Source organism: Chinchilla lanigera, unplaced genomic scaffold, assembly GCF_000276665.1.
Source record: "Chinchilla lanigera isolate Chin_1 unplaced genomic scaffold, ChiLan1.0 scaffold00161, whole genome shotgun sequence".
Classification (NCBI taxonomy): domain Eukaryota; kingdom Metazoa; phylum Chordata; class Mammalia; order Rodentia; family Chinchillidae; genus Chinchilla; species Chinchilla lanigera.
In genome coordinates this window covers 1,494,099-1,520,841 of record NW_004955562.1, presented here as the reverse complement: position 1 = coordinate 1,520,841, position 26,743 = coordinate 1,494,099, and the positions used below count along the sequence as shown (strand labels likewise).

At 37.1% G+C, this 26,743-nt stretch overlaps 1 protein-coding gene across 2 annotated transcripts in view; it reads left to right on the top strand.

The window, feature by feature from the left end:
• Zdhhc15 (zinc finger, DHHC-type containing 15) overlaps nt 1-26,743 on the top strand; it is a 119,926-nt gene that overhangs the window by 67,457 nt on the left and 25,726 nt on the right. For both annotated transcript variants that reach the window (XM_013509120.1, XM_005413092.2), the window contains exons 5-10: nt 10,686-10,755; nt 12,831-12,863; nt 13,583-13,703; nt 17,147-17,279; nt 18,861-18,987; nt 20,836-20,939. In XM_013509120.1, the coding sequence (XP_013364574.1) occupies nt 10,686-10,755; nt 12,831-12,863; nt 13,583-13,703; nt 17,147-17,279; nt 18,861-18,987; nt 20,836-20,939 (588 nt within the window). The remainder of the gene's footprint in view (nt 1-10,685; nt 10,756-12,830; nt 12,864-13,582; nt 13,704-17,146; nt 17,280-18,860; nt 18,988-20,835; nt 20,940-26,743) is intronic.

The following is a 26,743-nucleotide window of genomic DNA, read 5'->3' as shown; positions in this document are numbered from 1 at the left end:
CTGAGGAATCTCCACACTGATTTCCACATAGTTGCACCAGTCTACACTCTCACCAACAGTGGAGAAGTGTTTCTTTTTCCCCACAGCCCCTCCAGCGTTTGTTCTTGGTTGATTTCTTGGTGATAACCACTCTTTCGGGTGTGAGGTGGAAACTCAGTGTTGTTTTAATTTGCATTTCTTGAATGGCTAATGATGTTGAACATTTTTTCATGTATTTATTTGCCCTTTGTTTTTCTTTATCTGAGGAGTGTGTATTTGTCTCAAATGCCTGTTTTTGGATTCGGTCTTTCAATTTTGGGGACCTGATTTTTAAAAATTCTTTGAATGCTCTAGATAGAAGTCCTTTGTCTGAGGGACAGTTGTCTAAAATTTTTCCTAATTAGTGTGTTTTCTTTTTACTCTGGTGATGATTTCTTTTGATGTGCAAAACCTTTTGAATAAGATGGGCAAAACTTTTCAATAAGATGGGAGCCCAGTCATTGATACCTTAAAGTATTTCCCATGCAGTTTAGTTTTTGTTCATGAACTCTCTGCATATCCCTATGTCTTCATGATTTTTACCTGCTCTCCCTTCCAATACATTTAGTGTTTCTGTTTTAATATTTAGATCTTTGGTCCATTTTGACTTTAGTTTAGTGCATAGTGACAGACATGTGTCTAGTTTTAGTCTTTGGCATGTGGAAAGTCAGTTTTTCCAGCGCCGTCTATTAAGGAGGCTATCTTTCTTCCAGTGAATTTGTTTGCCCCCCTTGTCAAATATAAGGTGGCTGAGTCTGTTTGTAGTTGTGTCTGCATCTTCTAGTCTGTTCCATTGATCCTCAGGTCTGCTTGCCAATTCCATGCTAATTACATCACAGTAACTTTGTAGTATAATTTCAATTCAGGGACTGTGATGCCTCCTGCCTTGCCTTTGTTGCCCAGGATTGCTTTTGCAGTTATGGATCTCTGCTGGTTCCAGGTGAATTTTAGGAATGTTTTCTCTAGATCTGTGAGGTATACTAATCATATTTTGATTGGGATTGCATTGAATCTCTGTAACAATTTTGGGAGTATGGCCTTTTTCACAATGTTCGTTCTTCTTGTCCATGAGCAAGGAATATCTTTCTGTCCATTTTTTCTGAGTTTTCTATCCTACCGGAGTAAAGATTTTCAAAGTAGGTATTAATGATCTTTTGAATTTCTGTAGGATCTGTAGTGATTTCATCCTTTTCATTCCTTATTGCATGACTATGAGTTTTTTTCTTTCTTTTTTGATAAGGTTGGCTAGAGGTTTATCACTTTTATTTCATCTTTCAAGGAACCAACTCTTTCATTCACTTATTTTTTGAAGAGTTTTCTTCATCTCAGTTGCATTAATTTCTGCCTGGATCTCTTAATCGCCTCCCTTCTTTGGGCTTTGGGTTTGACTTGTTCTTCTTTTTCTAAAAGTTTGAGGTGCAGCATTAGGCTATTTGTTCTCTTTCTGTTTTCCTTATGTGTGAGTTCACCGCTATAAATTTCCCTCTGAGGACTGCTTTCATGGCATCCCACAGATTCCAGCCATTTTCTGAAATCCTAGTCAATCTTTTTTCAAAGTACTGCAATTTTCACTTTGTAGATCTTTTACTTCTTTCGTTTGATTGATTACTAAGTATTTCAATTTTGTGGATGCTATTGTGAAAATCCAGATTTCTGCCTTTTCCTGAAACTCAGAAAATTTGGCAACAATGTGCATTTACACATTTCAAAATTTCTGGAATTGAATATTGGTAGCCCTCTTTACAAAGAGCATGAATTCTCAGATTTTCCACAATCCCTAAATGACTTCCTAATTAATTGTTTACTATCCCCTGGACCCTTGAGGCATTTTATACACCCCCCATGATAGCGAAAAGTCGTTAATCATTTTCCTGAGTGATAAAAAGGAATTAACCAGAGTTCTCCTGAGAAACAGAACTAATGGAATGTGCATATGTGTGTGTGTGTGTGTGTGCGTGTGTGTGTGTATGACTTATATAACTTATAAGAAATTGGCTTGCACATTTATGAAAGCTGAGAAGTCCTATGATCTGCCATCTGAAGGCTGGAGAACCAGGGAAAGATGGTAACGTGGTTCCACTTTGAAGCTAAAAGCCTGATGACCAGGAGTGTCAATGTCTTGTCTAAGAGCACAAAAAACTGGTATCACAGCTTATGTACTGAGACAGATACAACAAATTATCCCTCCCTTTGCATTTTTATTCCATTCACATCCTAGAAGGATTGGAGAATCCCCACTCATATTGAAGAAGACAATCTGCTTTACTTGGTCTACCAATTCAAATGTTAATGTCATGTAAAAACACCCTTAAGAGACATCCACAAATAATATTTATCCAAATATCTAGGTACCTTATGATCCACTTAAATTGATACATAAAATGAACCATCATAAATCCACAAGTTGGCACCCACACATATCTCTTCAAATCATATGCTGTCTCCAGTGAAAGCAGTAACGAAGGCTGAGGATGCAGTTCAGTAGTAGAGTGATCCCTAGCACCAAAAAAAGAAAACTCAGTGATATACCCCTACATACCCATTAGTAAAATAAAGCAAAATGGCAGTAGTAAATCCTTCCCTATGGATGAAAGTCCCAGATAAAAATACATACAATGAAAAGATGAGTATGAAGCTCAATGGTAAAAGTCTTTGCTTAATATACAGCAGTAAGGCCTAGGTTAAATCCTAAATGTTGCCAAAGAAATTCTCCCTAACCTGTTACAACTGTCCTGTGTACAACCCACAACTTTCCAAAAGTGAGGTAAAGTTCTTTAGTGGTACTTACTTTTCTTAATATTTTTGTATTTAAGTACTATTGAAATACTAAACACTATGATACAAAATTAACGGTACACTATGATGTAAAGTTGATACAGTTTTATGATAAAGGAATAAGAGGGAAGAAAACAAAGATTTCACATATATATAGAGAGAGGCATATTCATAACAAAATAAGGAGGAAATATCCATTAATATACAGTGGGTGACAATGATAATGATGAGTAGTACTATTCCCATTTCTACCCTTTACTTGCAACTATAGTCATCATTTTTTATACCTGGTCACATGGTCATAGCTGAAACTGATGATTACTTTCTTCCACTATCCATTCTATATCTACTTGTTCTTCAACAAGTGCCACAGCTGGTCATCATTCTTTACTTCTTCATTCCTGAACAGTCTGTGCCATTAATAGTCCTACCTGAATTGGGTTGTTGTATTTTTCCATTCATCTAATCATGGAGCATGGCAACATTAAGAAATGTCGTAAGGGAGTTCCTGTTTTCCAGACCTAGTCTTCCTTACTTCCATTGTGGAATAGTTGTCCAATACTCCCTTGGTAGTCAGGATCAGTCATCCTAGTCAACATTGCAAATACTCTTTTGGCCTGTTGATTTAGAGGCATGAGGAGCCCTAAAATGGCTGGGTGGGAGGTCAGTGAAATGTTGAGTCTCTTGGTAGAAGCATTTTCCTCTGTACCTAAGCCCTTTAGGCCAACAAGAATAATGTTACAGGAACAGGAAGCAAAAGTTTTGTCAGTGGTTGACAAATGATAATGATGAGTAGTACTATTCCCATTTCTGCCATTTAATTGCTAGATTAATGAATCCTGGCTATCAGACAAATAGTAGCAGATAGTGAATGCTAATTCAGAGTATAGTCAGCTTTCTAGAGATCTTTGTCCTATCTCTGCCCTATGACCTAGCTAGTCCTGTAACTGACTCTTTGGAAGACCATTCCACCACTCTGTCAAGCCACCTGCTTCAGGATGGTGGGAAACCTGGTAAAACCAGGAAATTCTATAAGTGTTGGCCCATTGCTTCACTTTTCTTACCATGGAGTGTGTTCTTTGATCAGAAGCAATGCTCTGCAGAATACCATGATGGTGGACAAGCCATTCTCTAAATCTACAGTGGTACTTGTGGCAGAAACATTGTATGCAGGAAGGACAAGTCTATATCCAAAGTGCTTATTCTAGTAAAGAAAAATTCTGTCCCTTCCATGATATCAACAGTGGTCAACCAGACACAAGTAGATGTGGTAATGGTTCCATATGGGAGCTCAATTTTGTTCTCTGCTGCTGCATATGGGGATGAAGCTGCAGCTATAGCCAGGTTGGCCATGGTGAATAGAAGGCCATATTGCTAAGCCCATAGATAACTTCCATCCCTACTACATGTCCCCTTCTTTCCAGAACTGCACTGGGCAGTAACAGGGGTGGCTAGGGAAAGAGACTAACTAGTAGCCATAGAAAAGGTGCTTTTATCATCTTGATTATTAAAATCTGTCTATGTTGTGTGCTATGTCCTGAATATTTATATGCCCACCCATGGATTATACTAGGAGTTGGATCTTTGGAAAGTGATTAGGCCTTGAAGTTGCAGCATTTATTGATGGGATTGATGCCCTTGTAAAAACTCCTTGCCCTTTGCACCATACCATGTAAGGACACAGTAAGATGGTGCTATTTATGAAACAAGTCCTCAGGAGCACCAATCTGCTTTGACTTTGGCCATTCAAAACAGTGAGAAATAAATTTGTTGCTTAGAAGCTAGTCAAGCTATGGCATTTCATTATAATACTGCCAAAGGATTAAGACATGTGATCACCCTTTGGTGAGCATTTACATGAGACACTGACACCTTCATGTTTTTTTACCCAGGGAGGTCTGTCCATATACCTCTTTCCCAGAATTCCTTGTCACCAATTTTCCAAATATCTTCTTTTGAAGCCCTAAACATCAGCCCAACCAGTATCCACAGCCCATAAGTTGATAGATATTTAATCACAGGACTGGCCAGTTCTCCATCCAAGTAGCTAACAACCAGGTACACTACTCAAAATTCTTTTCTTTTCTTGTCTTTTCTTTTTTTTTGAGACAGGTTCTCACTCTGCAGTTCAGGCTGGCCTTGAGCTCACTTTGTAGCCCAGGCTGGACTTGAATTCACAATGATCCTTCTGCCTCAGCCTCCCTAGTACTGGGATTACAGGCGTGCACCACCATGCCCGGCTACTACTCAAAATTCTGCTCAGTGGAAGGATTTCCCTTCACAACTGTCCTTCAGGTGTATCACAGAAAGGCGCTGTGGTGCTACAGCTGTCTACACTCAAGTAGTGCCTGCATATCATGCAGAACCATCTGTAAGCCAAGCCTGAGTCTTCTCTTCCTCAGTCAAATGATCATAGCAAGTTCCTCATGGGGCTACAAGTACAGACTAATTGAGAAAGCTGTATAGTAGAAGTGAGGGCCACGAGCAATTGGACCACTTCTTCATGTAATTTATTGTACCTTCTGAGTCTGATCAGGCCTGATAGTATATATACCACTTCCATTTGATTATGGATCATCGCTGTGCATGCCCAGATTAGGCTAGGTGGATAACACTTAGTTCATGATGAACAACTCAGATCACATGGTAGTTTGGTGGACCATAGTTAAGCATTTAGTCTCTACTGGGAGCCAGTAGAAGGCCTGGAAGTATTCTCAGAGGAATAGTTATCTGTGGAGGCTTTGCTCCAAACATATGAAGGGCTGCACTATAATTCACCAATAAGGGTATAGCAAAGGCTCTGGCATGTCAAGCACTTTTGTATCTACTGAATCATATGGCCCAAGACATCTAGACCTGTGGCAGAGCCTGCTTTTGTTCTGAGCTCCACTCAAAATCAGTAGACTTCAAGTCATTCAGTAAATGATAAAGGTATTATGCTCAAATAAAGAATATGTTGTCTTCAAAATGTGAGAAAGCCAACCAGGCATTGTACTTCTTCTTTTGTTTTATAATGTATCCTTCACCTTAGAAAAAATATCTCAACTTGTCCCACATCACTGGACTCCTAGAAATTTTACTGATGTAGAGAGCTGTTGAATTATTGTTGCATTTATTTTTCGTTCTGTGCCACACAATTGTTTTGCCAATGAGTCTAGAATAATTGCTACTTCTTGCTCACTAGGTCAAATCAGCATAATGTCATCAATGCAATGGACTAGTGTGATGTCTTATGGAAGAGAAAAATGATCGAGTTCCCTGCAAACTAAATTGTGACATAGCACTGAAGAGTTGATATACTCCTGAGGTAGCAGAAAGCAAATTGCCTGTCATGGTTCTAATGGATAGAGATGGAGATAAAGGTATTTGCCAGAACAACAGCTGCATACCAGGTACTAAGGAATATGTTAGTTTACTCAAACAATGAAACCATATCTGGTACAGAAGCTACAACTGCACTTACCATTTCGCTATTCTCCAAGATACATATGTCTTCTACACAGGCCAAATAGGATAGTTATATGAGGAGTGTTTTAGTTATAATCCTCAAAATCTTTTAAGTTCTTGATGATGGCACTAATCAATGCAGTCCCTCTAGGGATGCAGTATGGATTTGGCTTACCATTTTCGTAAGTAGAGGCAATTCCACTGTCTTGCACTTGACATTTCCCAATATAATAACCCTACAGGTTAGAAACCATTGTGGAGAGCTTCTAAGTATGTCTTCTCCAATTATGCATTCTGGACACTGGAAAAATATTTACAAAGGCGTTGGCTACCCATTAGACAGACTATGGGTCAGACCAGAGCTAAAAACCCCATTGATTACCTGGCCTCCATAAGTTCCAACTCTGACTGGTGAACCATACTGAAGTTTTAGTATACTCACAGCGAGTATCCATCATTCTCCTAAAGGACTGCTTATTTCCTTTTCCTTGGGGCTAAATTACCTTGATAAAAGGCCAGAAGTACTTTTGGTGAAGGCTGGGCAAAAGATTAGGAATATAAAGTTTTAGCAGTTTTGAAAGCATCCTGAGGTCTTTCCTCAAGGAATCTGATCTCCACTTCACTCACGGTGTTTTGTATATGTAAACTGGCCCAAGTCTTGGAATTCATTGAGAAGCCATGACTGTTTTTAGGATTGAGATTAGACTTTCATTGACTTGACTCTATCAGTCACCTTCCCATCACTAGAACAAAATCTCCAACACCCAGAATTTAAACGAGGAGAGGTTTATGTTGGCTCATAGTTTGAGTGGATTCAGTCTATGGTTGGCCTGCTCTGTGGCAAAAATAGTATGGTAGAATGGCATAGCAGAGAAAAGCTGTTGACCACATAGCTGCTAGGAAACAAACAAGGGAGGATCTGGAAGTAGAAATACACCCTTCCAAGTCATGCTCCCCCACCCCAGTGACCTGCACCTTACAACCAGTTCTCACCTCTGAATGTGATACTTTGAGGACTTTTTAGATTTAAAGCATAACAGTTGACCTAGGACTTTTCTGCTTCTACAAATAAGAATGTAGTCAGCTTCCTACCTATTTTATTTCTGGAAACTATGATTAGCCAAAGCCATAGTTCTGGATGAGTCAAACGGTTCTGAATGCTACTTTGATTCCACTGTCCATAATGATAACCATACCTACCTTGCTTTTAGTGGCTTATTGCCACACTTAGCTGGTGCCACCACAAGATCCAATTACACCCACTGCATTTAGGTTTCCCAGTTTAGTGACTGTAGTTCCCACTGTGAGATCTGGCCTATAAAGAAGAGCAGTCATAGAACTCTTCAAGCATGCTGGTGTTCCTTGCACAAATTTATTTCTCATAGTATTGGTGAAAAGTATGTCTTATAAACCCTCTTAATGTAAGTGAGTAGGTCTTCAATGACAAATTCACCCTAACACTTCAATCTCTTTTAACCTTGAAATTCCTTGTCTACACTAAATCAAGGCAGGTTTGAAATTTCCAATTAATGTACTATGAGCTACTTTGTGGTCCATGTTTCAACTAATCAACCAAACTCTTAAAGCCTTTTCTACCTCCCTTAGCTGCAACATTAAATGCTGAATGCCTGCTTAGTGGAACCATATCAATATTTTCATCTATATCTAATTTTACATTGTTTCCACCATTATTTTATATCCTTTATTATCCATTCCCATACATATTCCCTGCATTTCTGCTTGTATAAGCTATAAAACTCAAGTTCTTTTGGAGTATATTGTACCTCCTCATAAGCCATACTGCGTACCTCACCTTTTGGAGCCTGCTAATTCTTCAGTCTAATTATAGGTCTGGAAACAAAGAGGGGAAGGTTTTGAGGAGAATCAGTATTTTCTTGCATAATGGCCTAAGGTTCTCCTGGCAATGCAAGATTATGCCCTTGAGACAGGAATGGAGAATCCAGTAGCAGTGCTGATCAGGAAGCTGCTTCCACTGCAGGTGGAGCAACCTCTTTTTCTTTAGTAGAGGTGAAATATTTATATGATATGAAGAGAAGCCAGAGTACAGTGGCCTCTTTTCCTGACAGAGAAAGTTTATCAGAATTTATGGGCTCCACATGCCTGGTTTCACCATGGTCTTCCCACACATACCCATACTAAATTATAGGATCCCAGTCTTCTCCAATCAGTAGACACCCTACATGACTGGAAATTACTTGCATAATTCAGCTGTTCCCAGGATGAAATTCTGTGTTTGATTTTTAACAGTATCAGTCTTGTGATCGAGCGATAAGCATCTTCTTCAGGAGACCACAGACGATTCTATGTCATTTATATGGCACCCGAACATGGAATTCAAATCCCTGAGCTCATTCTTTTCTTTTACTACTTTTAATACAGTCATTAGTATTTTCAAATCCAATCAGATCAGAGAGCCAATTCCAGAATCTATAGAATGAATTCAGAAAACTCAGTAAATTTCTCTTCCTCTGAAATGACTCTAACTACCAAAATGTGTATTACTCAGGTTCTCCAAAGAAAGAGAAACAATAGAAGATATATTAGCTTAGGCAATTATGGAAGCTGGGAGATGGCACTATCTGCCATCTGTAAGCTGCAGCCCCAAGAAAAGTGGTAATATTTCCAAAAATGAATATAAAGGCCTGCAAGTCAGAAGAACCAATGTTGTATGTTTTAGTCCAAGTCCCAAAACCTGAGAAACAGAGGGGTAGTGGTGTGTAAGTTCTAGTCTAAGTCTGACGGCCTGAGAACCAGGATCCCTGGTTGTTTAAATCCAAGTCTAAGGGCAGAAGACTGATGTTTCTGCTCATGCATCCATTCGGGGAGAACAAATTCTCCCTTTCTCTGTTTTGTTTTTTTTTTTTTTTTTGTTGAAGTCCTCATTAGACTGATTGAAGCCAACCCACACTACAGAAGACAATTTGCTTCTCTGAGTCTACCAGTTCATGCCACTTTCCTCTGGAAAGACCTTCATAGATATAATATACCCAGATATAATGTTTATCCAAATACCTAAGCAACCCCAGTTAAGTTGACACATAATTCAAAGAGCAAAGTGATGATCATCCCAGGCCAAAAGGATTATAAATGCAGTGCCCCTGAAACCAGAGAAAGCTTGCAGTACTATGTGAGCAGAGAGGCAGCCAATGTCAGTGAAGTATAATAGGTTGAGAGTGACACAAGGCAAGGTGGAAGAGATAGTCAGAGGTCAGCTAATGCAGCCATGGTAGAAGCTGGATTTTATTTTAAGGGTTTTGGAAAGAGTTTTAAGTGGGGAGTAATACAATACAGTCTGGTTTGCATTCTGACAGATTACTCAGTTGCTCTGTATAGTAGGCATTGGGGGGGGGCAAGAATGAAGGTGGAGTGATCAATTTTGTGACTATTGTAGGCGTCTAGGTGAGAAATAATGATGACTTAAACTATGGCTGCAGCATTGACAGTATCTTTAAAAGTATGCTAAAGTCATCAGACATCTAAGTGCTTCTCTATTCCTCCTTGACTTGATTATACCTATATTTTTGGTCACACCCCCCCCACTGGTAGAAATGAGCACAAAACTTTGCCGACTGAGCAATCTATTGTTTTGAGACAGTTATATGTGCTTCCTTAGGTGTACATTTTAGGTGAAATGATTATATTATTGTATTTTTATATTAGCTGAAATCATCCATAATTTTAGTTTTTATACTTAAATAATAGTCACTATACAAAGCTATATTTTATCAATGAACATGGAGAAAATGGGAAAGAAAGGAGAATGCCTTTAATCTAAGGGAAAGAAAGAAAAGAAGGAAGGAAGGGAAGAAAGAGACAGGAAGGATTTTTTAAAAATATCAGTCTGATGAGGTAAAGAAAAGCCTTGAACTAAAACGTTAGAAAAACTATCCAGGTCACAGACCTATCATTTATTTGCTGTGTGACCTTGAACAAATCATGTGATACAGCACTTCTTTATCAATGAAATGGACAGTTGAACTAATTTTTCTAGGACATGTATTCTTCAAATTGTTTTCCTAAATACCACTCTGCCATTTTGTAGGCATTTTATTTGCCTTATACAATCTAACCTGTGGAGACAAGAGATAAATTATGAGTTCCTGTTTTCAGATAGAAACTTTGGAATAAACAGACTAAGTGATCTCTCAAGATGTCTGAAGTAGTTGATAGTAGTTTTATTTTACAAAATTCTATGTCAGATATCCCAATATGAAACTTTTCCACTTCCCCAAAAGATACTTTCAAGATTGATTCAACAACGGAAAAATACATAGCACAATTCTCTTAATTATCTTTTGCTCGCCTACTTAAGATGAGTTTCAGTACCTTTAGTCAGTATACAACAAGTCATCCACATACATTAGTAAGATATAAGGTCTTACATTGTGTCCTAACAAATGCTAACCACCTTATTTTTCCTATAGCTGTACGATTCTGTGACCGGTGTCATCTGATCAAGCCGGACCGCTGCCACCACTGCTCTGTCTGTGCTATGTAAGTTGCAGACATATTTTCCCTGGGCTTAGCTCGGACATGGATGGTTTCCTAGATCACAAAATGACTAATCCTAATGTGTAACCTAGTTAAGAGCATTTCCTTTAGGTCGTGAAGAGCACATGGTAATCACTGTCACAGGGAAGACAATGATTTAAACTGTTCTAAAGATAGAGAAATAGAACTCGATTTACAAAATAAACTTTTTATTTCAGAAGAGTTTGTAGTTTATAGACTTATTGTGAAGAGTTTTCATATGTATCACACCCAGTTTCCCAATTATTAGCACCTTCTGTTACTGATACATTTGTAACAATTAATGAACCAATACGGATACCTCATTTTTTTTTTCCCCAGTACTGGAAATTGAACTCAAGACCTTGCGCTTGCCGGGCAGGTGCTGTGGTGCTGAGCTAAATCCCCAGCCCCTGGATACCTCATTTTAACAATGGAAGAAATGAACATGGAGAAAATGGGAAAGAAAGGAGAATGCCTTTAACCTAAGGGAAAGAAAGAAAAGAAGGAAGGAAGGGAAGAAAGAAACAGGAGGGTTTTTTAAAAAATATCAGTCTGATGCAGTAAAAAAAAACGTTGAACTAAAACTAGTTTTCCCCTAATATTGTTTTGGTTTTAGAATCCCACCCAGAATACCGCATTACATTTAGTAGTCTTCTTAGATCCTAAAACTTGTGACAGTTTCTCCAACTTTAACTAACTTTTGATGATCTCGACAGTTTTCAGTATCAACGATCAGGCATTATGTAGAATGTCCCTCAACTAGGATGTGTTGAATCCTTTCTCATAATCATTAGACTGGGGTAATGTGATTTGGGGAGATGACCATAAAGATAAAGTGCAATTCTCACTATATAATATCAAGGGTACATATAAACATGACTTAATCACTGCAATGTTAGTCTTGATCATCTGGCTCAGATAATATTTTTCAAGTTTTTCCACTGTAAAATATTTCCCACACACCTCCCCTTCGGTACCATACTCTTTGAAAGAAAGTCACAGCACACCCCACACTAAAAGAATGTGAAGCCCAGAGTGGTAGCACACATTTATAATCCCAGCACTTAGGAGGCTGAGTCAGAGGACTGCCATGAAATTGAAGACAGCATAGGGTCCATACTGAGTTCAAGGCCAGACAGAACTACCTAGGGAGATTTTGTCTCAAAAAAAGGCATATAAAGTTACATTCCCTCTCTTTAAAGGTGGAGTATCTTCATAAATTATTTGGAATTCTTCATGGAAGATGTGTCTCTTCTCTCACCTCTAGTCATTTATTCTATCATTTATTTATATCAGTATGGAGACATGGATATTCATTTTCTATTTCTAATTCTAAACAAATACTGTTATATATTTTTGTTACTGTAGTTGTTCTACCTTTGAAGCTGCATTCATTGGCACGTACCTATAATATCATCACTCAGGAGACTGTGGCAAGGGAGTCATGAGTTTGAGACCAGCCAGGCCCACATAGGAAGACTCTCTCTGAAAAACAAAATAAAAATGTTCTAGCTTTGTTATAGCCCTATTTTTATATTACTGTATATAATATTCATCCCTTTCTTCTTTTTGTTTTATTTTGGGTTTTTTTTTGGTACTGGGAATAGAACTTGGGACCTTGTGCATGCCAGGCAGGTGCTGTGCCACTGAACTATATCCCTGGCCCCCATCCCTTTCTTCTTGAGCACTTATTCCACCTATATTTCTCTTAAATTTGATTCAGACACAGACTGCAGCCATATACATTCTTTTCTATTTTATTAAACTGATTATTGAAAAAACTAGAGGAAGTATCTTTGGATCAATATCCTGGAGTTCCTAATCCCTTTGAAAGGCACGTGCCTTGCTGCCAGCAAAATGCTGTGAAATGTTGTAATTACCTCATGCTACAAATAATTGAGGACACAGTAGTTTTGGAGTCACTGTGAACATCTGGGAACAGGATTACTGAAACCATGTAAAAGTACTGGTGAAAGCTTGAATTACATTTTGAAGTATTGCTTAATTTCCTTCTTCCATAGCCTCACTCGTTGCACTTTATTTTTTTCAATTTGTAGGTGTGTTTTAAAAATGGACCATCACTGCCCTTGGTATGTCTTATTGATTTGTTTCTCTCCTCAAAAGTGTCGAAGTTGCTAAGTATGGCCACTTTCCTAACCAGAGTTGTAACATGCCTGTTTCAATCATCAAAATTCACTGGGTTTTGTATTTGTGAGGGAGGCGGGGGTGTTAAATATACTACCCAAAGGATGGTAGTGAATTTATGGGCTCTCAAATTCAGTAGTCTCGTGCCCATAAACTTTGGCAATTGAGCATAGTGATGAAATACAGCAAAGTATTTCTCTTCTTCTACAGTACATAATCCATTTCTGTTTCTAGTTGGCATGACGTTTGAAATATTCTAAATTGTTAATTCAGCAATTCTCCAAAATTGTTATGTCTGACCCAGAGAACCAGTTTGAAATCACCGGATAACAAAGAGAGCACGCCACAACTGGACCCAGCATAGCTACTAAGAGCTTAATAAGTACTTAGCAGCCAAAATCCAGATTTGCTTGGGCTGTCAGCAACTAGTTCATAGCTATTAGATAAGCCAGGTGTTTCTGTGGCTGCAAATAAAATGAGAAACATGTGAGAGCTGAACTTTTTTCCTTCTGTTCTCATTAATAGACTTCTGTCGCGGTTGGGTTTCTGCCCGACCCATCATGAAGCAGCAGGAGTAACATGCTTCCGTTGCTTAGTCCACTTATGTATCAGTGTGTTCTCACTTAATAGGTCCTGGTTTCAAATTAGTTTTTCTTTTTTTTAGGGTTAATAACTGCATTGGATTTTCCAACTACAAATTCTTCCTGCAGTTCTTAGCTTACTCTGTTCTCTACTGCCTGTATATTGCTACAACAGTCTTCAGCTATTTCATCAAATATTGGAGAGTAAGTTCTTTTAAAAAGTCGTAAAGGGCCAACTCTGAACAAATGTACATTCACTACAGTACATGACATTATGCACTCTATATCTTTTTACATTTTGAAATAGCTACTACTGGAATAACTAGATGGGAAGACACTTGAATACTCTGAGATTTAAGAAATAAAGATGTTAGTTAAACAAGTTTGTGTCAATTATGACAGTCTTACTAAGCCTTTCAGAAAGCTAATCTCATGATTCCTACTGATTGAAGATGTATTTCTGCAATTCAGTTTTTAAAACCCACTTCTTTCCAGTCATGTCTTTGAAAAATGTTGAAACTAACTCTAAATCTGTCGTTTCTGAGAAAAAGACAACAAAATACTCTGCTGTTAGGAAATGCTTCCTAATTCCAAGTTCAAAGGAGAGTTTTAAAATTTCTACTAGAAAGAAGGATATACTGACCCACCTTTACATTTGACCAAAAAGAAATGCAGAGTCTTTTTTGAACATTTTGTGACAAACACTGGGTTCTGAATTAGGCAAACTTGGATCTAATACTGGCTCTGTTCCTTGCTTCACTGGCTTATTACCAAGATCAAATGAAACAGATGTTGAAAGTACTTTTTCTTTCAAAATGTGATTTTAATAATTATAATAAAATGTCAAGAAATCTTGCTTTCATCTTTTTCCTACTTGGAAAAAGCAATCATATCCATTTATTTCAAAGAAAAAAGAAAGCTAAGGCAGACTTTCCATTTATGTATGGTATAGGGCCTGGCAGAAGTGTAGAGAAATATGTTCTTTTAAATTTCATGACAATGGATTTCAGAACTTATCCCTTCCCCACAATTCCACTATTGTTATTAATATATCCATGATGAGAGCTATCCAAACTGAACCTAAATAATAAAAGATAAATGTGGGCATATATAATAGCTATTACTATAAGAATTGCACAAAAGCCTGTGTGGTAGGAATATCTCACCTTAGCTAGATAAGTAAAGTTATAGAGAAAGAAGATGAATCCTATGGATAGAATATAAACTGTAATAAACTGAATAGCACAAGAAAAGGATAAACAGTGAGAAATAACTTAGAATAACTCAATAATTTAGAATAGTTAAATTATAAATTAGTGTTTTATTCCTACTAGGGTAGAAAATATAGTGTAGATAATTATAATGGTGCATGCTTTCCATTTTCCCTTCAACTTGCTTAATGATTCAGATATTTAACAACTTTAGGAATCAATAATCACATCATAGATGCAAAAAATCTTCAGTCAAGAGACATAAAGAAAACTATAAGCAGAAATAATAAAATTTTCCCTGTATAGAAAATATTTCACCGTGTTACATACCTAAACATCTCTTCTTTGGCCTTGTTCTACAATACAAGATCTATTATCTATTGCTCAGTGTTCCATGACCTGTTTGGTAGTCCATCCACATGTCAAGCTATTGTAAACATGAAAAAATTTGCTACATCCAGTCATCAGGCAGTGTCAGCCTTGATCTTTACTACAGACCTTAGTCCTTAACACAGTAGGCCACTGTTTAAGAACCATCCTTTGCCCTAACAAAGTAAACCATATCACATTTCACCTTTAACTTTCCTAGTCAGAGGGTAATCAAATACCATAATGCCAACCATATGTTGTATGTTTTATTTTATTCTTGATAGATGATTGTTGGTTATGAATTAATCAGAAGAAATGTGACAGGATTTGCAAGCAATACCGGGGCTGAATATAGTCTTGTCCTTTTCCTATTCCCTCAGTTTTTCTACACAATAGCCTAGTTCATGCCTGATATCTGAGAGAGGAAGAAACCTGTCTTGGTTTGCCCTCAAACTGAAAATACCATTGAGAGTTCAAGGAAATGCTTCTTTGCAGTCTTTCCAGCCAGGGAACACTTTTGTGTCATTTACAAATGGCTTTCTCAGTTGAAATTGAGACTCTACTTAAAATAAAAAGTAAACACTGCCATGTATTTTAAAAGCCATGTATCAAGGACACAAGCTGTACTTCTAAGAATAGCTACTTTGAGTTATATGGTACTTTACAGTTTTTTAAGTTCTTTCAATCCATTACTTTATCTGATCCTCACCACAACCCTCTGAAGTAGGCAAAGTAGGAATTATTCATCCCATTCAAAGATGTTAAAACTAAGGCTCATAATGGTTAAGTGACTTTCCCAGAATCACCTAGCTTATAAATTTCAAACTCAGGACTGGAACCTAAGTCTGACCCTAAGCCCAGTGATCATATATATTGTACCATGTTCTTCAGCCAATTATGGCCCTACTATGGATAAGCTTTACTTCCTTTGGGATAAAGAATTTGGAAGACCATGAGATTGTTTCTTTCCTCTCAATGTGAACAGTAGCTAAGTTTGTAGGAGACTGATCTTTATCTACCACACCGGAGCCGTGAATCTCCTAATAGAAGCTATGAATTATTTTCGAAACATGATAATGGCAATAGTCTATTAATATTTTTCTGAACTGATTCTGGTGATTATTAGTTCAGTGATTTAGTTTAATTTTCTCCTGAGAAGGTATTTTTGGACTTAGGGCTGTCATCCTCTTTGAACAGAAACAAGGTTTCATATTAAGAACATTATCTAGGACAACACCACAGCTATGCTTTAGTAGACAAAGTTCTGAAATAATAATTAGGAGGGAAAGTAGCTTCCAGCTCAGCTACACAACATGTGGACTGACTTTATATCAGTCTCACTTGCCTGCTCATTTCCTATTGCCCACTTAAATGTGAAAAATAAGAAGTAAAATCAATGTAGTTTTAAATGCTTTTATAAACATACTAGGAAAGTCAAATCATGAAAGCAAAATCTCAGGAAAGACAAAACCACTGTAAAGCAGTATCTAGAATCTTACCTATGAATTCAAGATAAAACAAAAACAGAGAACAATCTAATCTAATTTGAGTGCATAGGCAAAGATTTTATGAAGCAGGTATTTCAAAAAGGCCAGCTTCAAATAAAGATTGCTGAAGTCCCTGATGTAGCTATTTCCCAGGCTGTTCTGCGCCCTACAGAAATTTCCCCTAGACTTCCCCTCAGCTGAGAGCATCTGACTCATTTACTTCCCCTGATCTTCATCCTTCAAACATATGGTGATTTCCAATATTATTGTACATAAAAATTAATTCAGATATCCTCTCATTGAAGAATATGTACAATCTGAACTTGCCAAGTGTTGCTACACATTAACTTTCTACTCCAAAACTGGAGAAAAGGATCACTGAGAAGTTAAAGTCCACTTCACTTAAGAACATATCCATAATGAGGTATGATTATCAACAGACAGAACAATGTAAAATGTTTGCAAAATATATTTTTAAATTACAGCTAATGTTTTATACACATGCAAACCTATGTAGAAAAACTAGCTAAGCTTTACCACTTTAATATTTTATTTTGTTTGTTTATTATTTCTTTTCTAGGGGGAATTGCCCAGTGTTCGCTCTAAGTTCCATGTCCTTTTTCTCCTCTTTGTGGCCTGCATGTTTTTTGTCAGCCTTGTGATTCTATTTGGTTACCATTGTTGGCTTGTCAGCAGAAACAAAACTACCTTAGGTAAGAATAAATATTAAGAGTAGGGGAAAACGCATGAATGTATATCAGAGTGACCTGCGGACTATTCCCAAGTAAGAGAAAAAATGTCTAATGAAGTATTTTAACTGTGTGACATCCTGTTGCTTCCAAATATATATAGTGAATGAAGCTTACAGACTGAAGAGAGCATTAGTGAATGCTGTTTATGATGTGTACAGAGTAGTAGTTCCCCAGTTTCACAACTCAGAAAACTTCTAAAAGGTACTCACATGATGAAATGAAGGGAAGAATCAATAGAGAAGGGAACATTAAGAGGGGGGATGCAGGTCAATAAACATAAAAGAATCTATTTTATTAAGCACATTCCAAAACAGAGTCCTGAGAAGGAAGCCAAACCAATAATGAGAGATCAGAAGTCCTAAAAGAATCACATTCTTGGATATCTACATTTATCAAGAAGCTGTGTAGGAACTCTAGGAGTAAGATAAACACATTCACCATGTAAGTCTTTAGAGAATAAGTAGAAGAAATAAATATTTTTTGTTGTCGATTACTCAATGCTCTAGGCTTGTTATTGTCTGGAATAGTGTACTTCTGATGGACTCTTGTGCAACAATTTTTTCATATGTGGTGAAATGAATATTTAAATGGTCTACAAATCAATACACAAGGAGTGAAGAGAAACTTTTCAAGTGCTGAATGTCTAACTAGGATACATTTGGTCCAAAAGCATCAAGTGTTTGGTTGCAAAAGCCACTGTCCTTTAAGAATTCATTTGCTAGTAATAGGTAGGTGTGAAATTATTCGCACCCATTTTCTAAATCAAATAGGCATGTAGCACTTAGTTGGTAGGGTGGATAAGTTAGCACATTTGGCTTAGAGATGTTACAATGTAGAAAAGTACTTAAAGCTTCATAATAGCAGGGCCTGAAACTAAGGAACAAATGAAAAATGCTCAGATACAGCCAGAGTCCAACAGGGAAAGTGTTGCTTAATGGGATAAATGTGTGTCTAAAAATAATGTGCACTAACATGGCTCAAATCCTCATAGTCTTTAAGGTGATTATAGCTCATCCACTTACATTTTATCAGAAGTAAAACTCAGCTTCTTACATTGCAGGCTTCAGTATGAACATTTTCATTTCTGAAATGTTTCAAAACCAAATCAATGTCATTACCATCTTTTTATGTGCCATTACTTTGGTCCCCGCTTTACAGATGGAGACCATTTGGCTGTTGTTGCCACTTAGATTCAAATAAAGTGTTGTTAAATCTGTTCCTTCACTCCTTAAATCCAGCAGTAAAACTACATACTATTCCTATGGCTGCTTAATTATTTCTACTGTCATGTGTTTCTCCTGCCTTTTTAAAAATAAGACTTCTAATTCTTTATATTGAATAGATGTACCTTTTAGTATGTGATTAAACTGATTTTTACTATCTTGTGTAACAATAGCTGAGAATGAGAGTCCTATACTAACACAGCAAAAAGGTGTTATAAAACCAAGTCACATTAGTGGAGAAATGCAAAATCATGACAGTACTGAAATTTGTTCCTTTTTTGCTTTCTTCCTTTTTTTCAACTCCCTTAACCTATTCTAGAGGCCTTCTGCACTCCAGTGTTTACAAGTGGCCCAGAAAAAAATGGATTCAACCTTGGCTTCATCAGAAATATCCAGCAGGTGTTTGGAGATAATAAGAAGTTCTGGTTAATACCTGTTGGGTCCAGGTAGGTAATTATTACCATCGAAACAGGTGGATGCTGGAGCATGCCTCGAAGCAACAAATTCAATGTTGGTTGTAGTATGCAGCAAGTCTAATATGACACTTCATTTCCCAAGTTTTCTATTTCTCGATTAGTAAAGACAAATCATGAGGCTACTGCATTTCTAGGTCCACAATATAGGAATACAGGAATGGATGAATAAAAAACTTAAACACAAGATTTAATGTTATGTAGCCAATAGTAGTGGTTCTAAAAATTATGTCACAATAAGGAAAATGCTTACTGTGTTTTAAATGAAAAATGTCAAATCCAAAATGGTATGTATACTGATTGAAAATATGAACAAATAAATACAGAAGAACAACAGAATAAATACACCAAAAACTGCTAAAGTTTGTAAGGGCTATAGTTTTATAAATTATTTTTCTTTTCTCTATTTTTCATATTTTGAGTTAAATATTACTATTATTTTTATAAAGGAAAAATTTTAAAAGCAAGAAGAAACAACTTGATTTAAAGATTGTAGACAGTTCTTATGACTGCAACAGGAATGCAGGGAGAGCAATGAATGCGAAGTGAGTAGAGCCAAGCAACCATGTGTCCTCTGAATGACTGTACTATCCAGATTAAACCACTTTCAACTAAACTACCTCTGGAGCCAAGCTTCTTTACAGCCTTTTTGCTTCCCTTTAGATCTACTCTCAGAAAAGGATGCATTCATGTTCACTTATTTGAGAAAACTTTGCTGAGGTTGGATGCTAATTAAGGAAAATTTTTCTCCTCCCCTTCACTCACTGCTTTGGTACTTCCTCTCTACCAGTTAGTGTTTTATAGGCTCATTTGTTTAAAATGTGATATATCCTACTCTCCTGGGTATAAATCACAAGAGAAAGCAATGTCAGTGGGGCGTGTTGATAACTACTACCAGCAATTATCTACACCGTATTTATACATGTGTATATGTAATTACTTATATGCAACAACCACATCAAATGGAGGTCTAAAATGAGTCTTTTTGTGCCACAGGAAACTGATAAAACAAAACAAAAACAAAAATCATAGCCTATCACTTGCAAACAGTACACTTACATTCTCTATAAAATGCTCTCACTAGAATCTATTAATGTCCAATGAAGCACATTTATGAACAAGAGGAAAGATATAGGTAATATCTAATGAGTAATACAGAAGTCACTCAGACTTAACTTTGGAATATATTCAGATATATACAGATTTAAATGTTCAAACTATAACTCTGTATACCCAGGACACCTGCAATTCCTTCCAATGGACCCAATCTGTTAATGGCCAGAAATTGACCAGGGAAGTAACCATAGCTTACCAGAGACAGCCACAAAATAGACCCACATTTGAATAATTGCACTCAAAATCTGTGTAGAAGTCTCACTCTGGCTCTTTCCCCTAGTCCCTAGTAACCCTTCTGCCATATAAACCAAATGAATAATATGGCATCTGGGCACTGTCTATCACCAGTTCACAGCAGCTCATCTGTGCATTCAATGATTCTGAGTCTGTTCATCTTCCTTGAAAATTTAGAATCAAAACAGTAAGACAATGAGATATAAATTGGCATCATTATCAATAAATGACACTCATAAAGCTTGCTATGTGCACATATTACTGTGCTGGGCCTTGGGGAAAGCAAGTTAAACATTTTCTTACAAGCACAGTCAACACTAATGCAGACAAATAAGATGAAAATTGAGAACAATACAGCAGCTAAATGAAACTATTGTAAGAAACTATTTTATCATGGTTTTTGACAAGGCTAATTACTTTCATAAAAGGCTATGTAGCTGTAAAAACTCACTGCCATCCTCTTCTCACCAGCCCTGGTGATGGACACTCCTTCCCTATGAGGTCTATGAATGAGTCACAGAACCCACTGCTAGCAAATGAAGAACCCTGGGAAGATAATGAGGATGATAATCGAGGTAAGTGGGCTCAAAAGGAAGTCTTTTCTCCACTCAACAAAGCAAGCACTGTAAGGACCATGTTAATACAACCAGTGTAATGTGTAGTGAGTTGTGTCCAGAAATATTTCATAAGTCTATCAACGTTTTGCTTATCTTCTGAATGGGGAGGGCAAGTATGGTCTGACTTATTTAGCAAACATGGGTAGCTTACACAGGATTGACAGCACTTCAGAGGCTCCTTACTACCTTTGTTATACCATGATTTATAACTAGTTAGGTAAATCAGGAAACATAAGAAGCAGTTTTGTGAATGTTTATAAACACTCATGATGTTTTAGTTGAATTCAAAGCTTTTACTCAGTAAATAAGCAACAATTCATCCTTCTCTATCTTCTATTAGCATTGATAAAATTAAATTTAATATTGATTAAATGATAATATCTTATCATTATCTTTTAGAATATTTAAGTACACTAAAAGTGAAAAAAGTATATAGAGATAAGCCTACACATGTATTTAGTAGGTGTGAAGTAAAACAAAGGAAGCAGAATGTTTCCTTTCAGAGTTTCTCCCACCAGATCATTGGATTACCTTGAGACTATGTGAAGAGCTGAAAATTAAGTTTTCTTGTCATATGTCTTAACCACTAACCCTATTTTTTGTCTTCACTTGATACTATGCCTACTTCTGTGCCTCCAACATTTGGTCATATTGCTAATTCCAGAAAATATATTTTAAATACTGTTCCAAATAAAGGAATAATTGGCAGCAGTTTTGACTAGGGACTTGTAATAGTTATCACAAACTCTACTTGTGATAAATGAGACTGAATGAGGTCATAGAAAGGCATTGAGATGGGAAGCAGAGTGAGAAAACCAGGTTTCTGTGGCAGGGAATGGTGGCTCACGACTATAATCCCAGTGCTCAGGAGGCAGAAGCAAGAGGATTGCTCTGAGTTTGAGGTCAACCTTGGCTACATAGTGAGTTCAAAGCCAGCCTGGGATACAGAGCAAGACCCTGTCTCAAAAAAAAAAACAAAAAAAAGTTTCTAAATTTTCACCCAGTTAGATTATTCAGGCCTGGGTTTTTTTTATCTCAGAGCTCAAATTTACAGGAAAGTGCTTTTCTTGAACATCAGAAAACAAAGTAGCCCCAGATCCATCATTATAAAAGAAAATAGTTCTATTTCAAAGATGTTCTAACACAAGGGACACCCTTACCCCCTCCTGCAGACTTCTAGAATATTAACTGGACCATGTTCAGCCTTCAGTCTTTCTGAGACATTTACTTATAGCAGTCACAAGTGATAATAACTCTTATTTTGGTATGAAGAAGACCAAACTCTAATACAAATTACAGATTTATTAAGCTTCAACCTAGTATGGAATAAATCCACAATGATAAAACCTATTCATATCTGAGCCTTGGTTTGGTAAGCAGAATAATTTAGGTTTAGGTATAGCACTACATCAGAAAGGGGTTACTTTTTTTGAAGCAGACTCTTATTCCAGACTTTTTAAAAGATGGTCAACCATGAAAACTATCCCCTCATCATTTGACCTTTACAACTGTCATATAGATAGACATTGTTAATACTAACCTCATTTTGTAACAGAAAAACTGAGATTAGGAGATGTTAAGAAACTTATCCGAAATCCTATAACAAGAAATGGGCAGAACTTGGATTCAAAGTATTCCCATTCCAAATCCTGAATTTTTTCCAATACAATGTGTCTTAGTTATTTTTCTCATTGCTGAGACAAAATACCCAGCACCCGTAAGTCAAAGGAGGAAAAGTTTATTTCAGCTTACAGTTTGTACAGATTTCAGTCTATACTCAGCTGGCTCCAAAGCACAGTGGCATGGCAGAGGGGCATCACAGAGGAAAATCAGTCCATGCCAGAGCAGGCAGGAGGCAGCAGCAGCAAGCAGGGAACCTACTTTCTTGCTGTCCCTTCATATTCCATCCACTCTACAAGCCTTTCTTGTGGTGCCACCCACACCCAGGTTGAGGCTTCCCATTACCCATGCTCAGTTAGTGGTCTAAAACAGTACTGCACACCCTTAATCCTAGTATCATACCCTTAGTCCACATTCACACATACTAAATCCAGCCACCTTCAAAAAACACCACTTATGAGCATATGAGGATTTGGGGAGACATCTATATATAAGCATAACACAATGTCATATCTTTCCATTGGGTAAATACTTATAACACATGTTGCTGTGAGTTGATACCATCTTATGTGAAGTATTCAACTGCTTCTCATAGAAATTATAGAATCATAGGCTGTAAACTGCTTTAATCTTTAGCAAGACTACTATGTCATATCACGTAAGTGATCTTTTTTTAAATTCATGAATTCTAAGGCTGCACTATTTGTCCAGTTGATTCTTTGTTATTTTCAGCTGCTTTATTTTCTGTGCATAGCAGCTTGTATACAAATAGTCCATGCACTTTTTAACAACTTAAATTCCTGGAAAGGTGCTGTAAGTTAAAATTGTGAGGGTTGAATTTTATTTATCTTAGAAATGATGTCATAGTTCAATTCATAAATCAAAATATAAAATTGTTTACTATAAACTATGTACTGGCTCATTGCATAATATAAAGCATTTTAAAATATACATAAAGGGGTAAAATATGTTAACAGTGACCTGTTAAGTAAAAATGTAGAATCACAGTCAGGAACTATATAAAGTCTTTATCTTCTTTGAAATCCCTTCCTTATTTCAGGATAGGAAATTAGTAGGTAACCAAATACTTTTATGAATCCAGGGAATGTAAACAGTCATCTCTGATATGACTTTTAGAAATAAAGTGCACAATTATGCAGAAAAATGCACAAGTCAAGGGTACTGATCTATGTAGGTTCTGAGGAGAGTTAATGGTCATCTTTTTTAAAAACACTTTTGAGAAGTATGAGGTTACGTTTTAGCTTTTTGAGGAAGTGATCAAGTAATGTCTGTTCTTTTACTGCTGTTGCTCATTAAAAATTTTCCTATAGTTTACATGAAATTATGTCTATTTGTCTATTCTGTGTAGTTGAGTGCACTGGTACTTGTTGCATATATATTTATGATTGTTATCTCTTCCTCTTGAACTGTTTCTCTTGCAAAGATGTAGTGACCTTCTTTATCTCTCTCAATCACTCTTGGCTTGAAATACACTTTGTCTGCGAATAGAATAGCTACACGTCCTTTTTTCTGGGTTTCTGTTGCATGGAGTACTATTTTCCATCTCTTCACTTTCTGTCTATGAATTTATTTTTGAATTAAATATATTTGCTGGATCTTGCGTCTTGATCCATTTGGCCAATTTGTTTCTTCTGATTGATGAATTGAAACCATTTTTATTGATGATTATAAGGGATATCTATTGATTTACCCATGTCATGTTATTTTCCCATTCTTGGCTCCCTTTCTTCCACTCTGTTCACTTGTTTGCCTTGCCTGGTAGATTCTTGCTGTTTGGGTTCATGGAGTTACAATCCTTTTTATCTCTTTCCAGAATGTCATTCAGAACATTTTGGTGTATTGGTTTGGTGTTCATGAATTTCCTCAGGTGTCTTTCTCATGGAAGTATCTTACCCATCAATTTTGAAAGACGGTTTTTTGAGGTACATCAGTCTAGCTTGGAGATTGTTTTCTTGCAGGGCTTGAAATGCTTCACACTCAGCTCTCCTTGACTTGAGGGTTTGTGTTGAGATGTCTGCTGTGATTCTGATGGGCTTCCCTTTTAGGCGATTTCCTTCTTTTCTCTAAAAGTTTTTCATATTCTGTACTTGTGTTGAATTTCTGAAATCTTGACTATTATATGTCTTGCTATAGATTTTTTTTATCGTGGCTAACTGGAGTTCTATATGCCTCACTTATGTGTACATGTCAAGTTCTTTTTCCTTGCCAGGGAAGCTTTCTGCTATGATGTCTGTGAACAAATTTTTTTATGTTGTTTGTGCTACCTCCTGCTTTATCATTGACTCCAATAAATCTTATGCTATTCTTCTTCACATCCTCTAGAAACTGCTGGATTGATTTCTCACAATTCCTTGCTATTGTTAATAAATCTTTTATGATCACTAACTACCAGACTATCTTCTAACCCTGAAATTCTGTCCTCATATTGGCTCATCCTGCTGTGTATAATTTCAGTGAGATTTTTAATCCCCTGGATATCTGTTTGAATCTGGTTTATGGATTCCATTTCTTTCCTATGTTAAGCGTTTATGGCTTCAATCACTTTTCTAAGCTTCTCCAATTTTATCTGTATCTACTCTAGAGTTATTAAAAATATCTTTCATTGTGGTCACCATCTCTGTAGTTATCTGAAAAATTATTTCTGATTTTATTTTTTCCAGCCCCTCATTCATTTGCCTTGTTACTTTCACTGTTACCACTTCAGAGAGGCCAGGTGGGTGGCTTTCAGATTGTCCCACCTCATTACTCTCTGGGTTTGTCTTTGGTGAGCTGGATGTCTGGGGTTGCATCTTAAGTATCTTATCATTTTCTATTTTTTTAAGTTTAGTGCTTGTAAATTATCTATGGTGGGTAACTTTAGTGCTAATATTTAGAACCCTTAGGAAATGACTACTTCTCAGAGGTATCATCCAGGTGTACCTGGCTTTTGGGTTCTGACTGTTGCAAGATCCTACCTCTTCAATTTATTGGGACTGAGGTGTCCTTGCCTACTTGACCCAACCTATGATTCTTTGACACTGGCCTATAGTATTTTTTATCAACCTTAGGCTATTCAGTCTCGGTAAACCAGGAAGAAGAAGTGGTTAGAACAATTATGTCACCTTTGCTAAAGTAGTATGATCTGTAATGACAGTAGCATCAAACACCCTTCAAAATGACAAACTGAGGTCACTATTAATTTGCCACCTTTAACCATATGAACAAGATTTGTGGTTATATAAGAAAATTTACAACTTACCAAAAAATTGCTTGCAATAAATAAGCCCTCAATATGACAATTCTACCATCAGAGGAGAAATTTTAAAAGGGTTCAGGGGGAGAAATAGAGAAATAGTAGAAGGGGAAGAGATTAGAATCAGGCTGGAGGACAAAGGAAGATCATGCAAACTTTGGGAATGTGGTGCAGATGACTGGAGGTAAAGAGAGAAGAAATAAATAAAAAGAAGCACAGCACAGAGCAACAACCACAAAAAAACTAGAAACTATGTTCACACTCATAAAAAGAAGAAAAGCAATGAAGAAGAAAAAACAAAACAACAACAACAAAACCAAAAAACAACAAAAAAGAGGGAGAAAAATGAAAGGTCCACTTCAAGGTGTGTCTCTTGTGTCTCTGCTGTCACTGGTGAACAAGGTAAGCAGAGTCCAGATCCGTGTTGATTGATTCCAGCAAGCCAGCAGTAGCTTTACAGCAGTGTAGTGGGTAATCCCAGTGAGCCTGAATTTTATTTCCCCTGAAGTTCAGACTGGTTTCTGGCCACAAGTCTGGAACCAGACCCATTCAGTGTACAGCAGTCACTGCACCTTCTATGGGCTTGAATTCAGATGGGGGCCACTATATGGAGCCAGTAGTTGTTCTGAGTTCTGAGCTCAGTTGGTCCCTCTTCAAAATGGCTCTCAGCCAGTCTCCCCCTCCTGTGGGACTTCTGAAACCTCCCATTCAGTAGCCACTGCAATCCTCCACATTCAGTACTCCATTCCACTGGTACATCTGTCCATGGAGGCCTCTGGGGTGGCCAGCAATCAATATTTGTCTGCAGGTTTGAGCTGCCTCCTCCCATACAGTGAGTCCAGGCTCAGGGTGCCACCTGCTACCTCCTTCTTCTTTGAAGTTCCTCTTC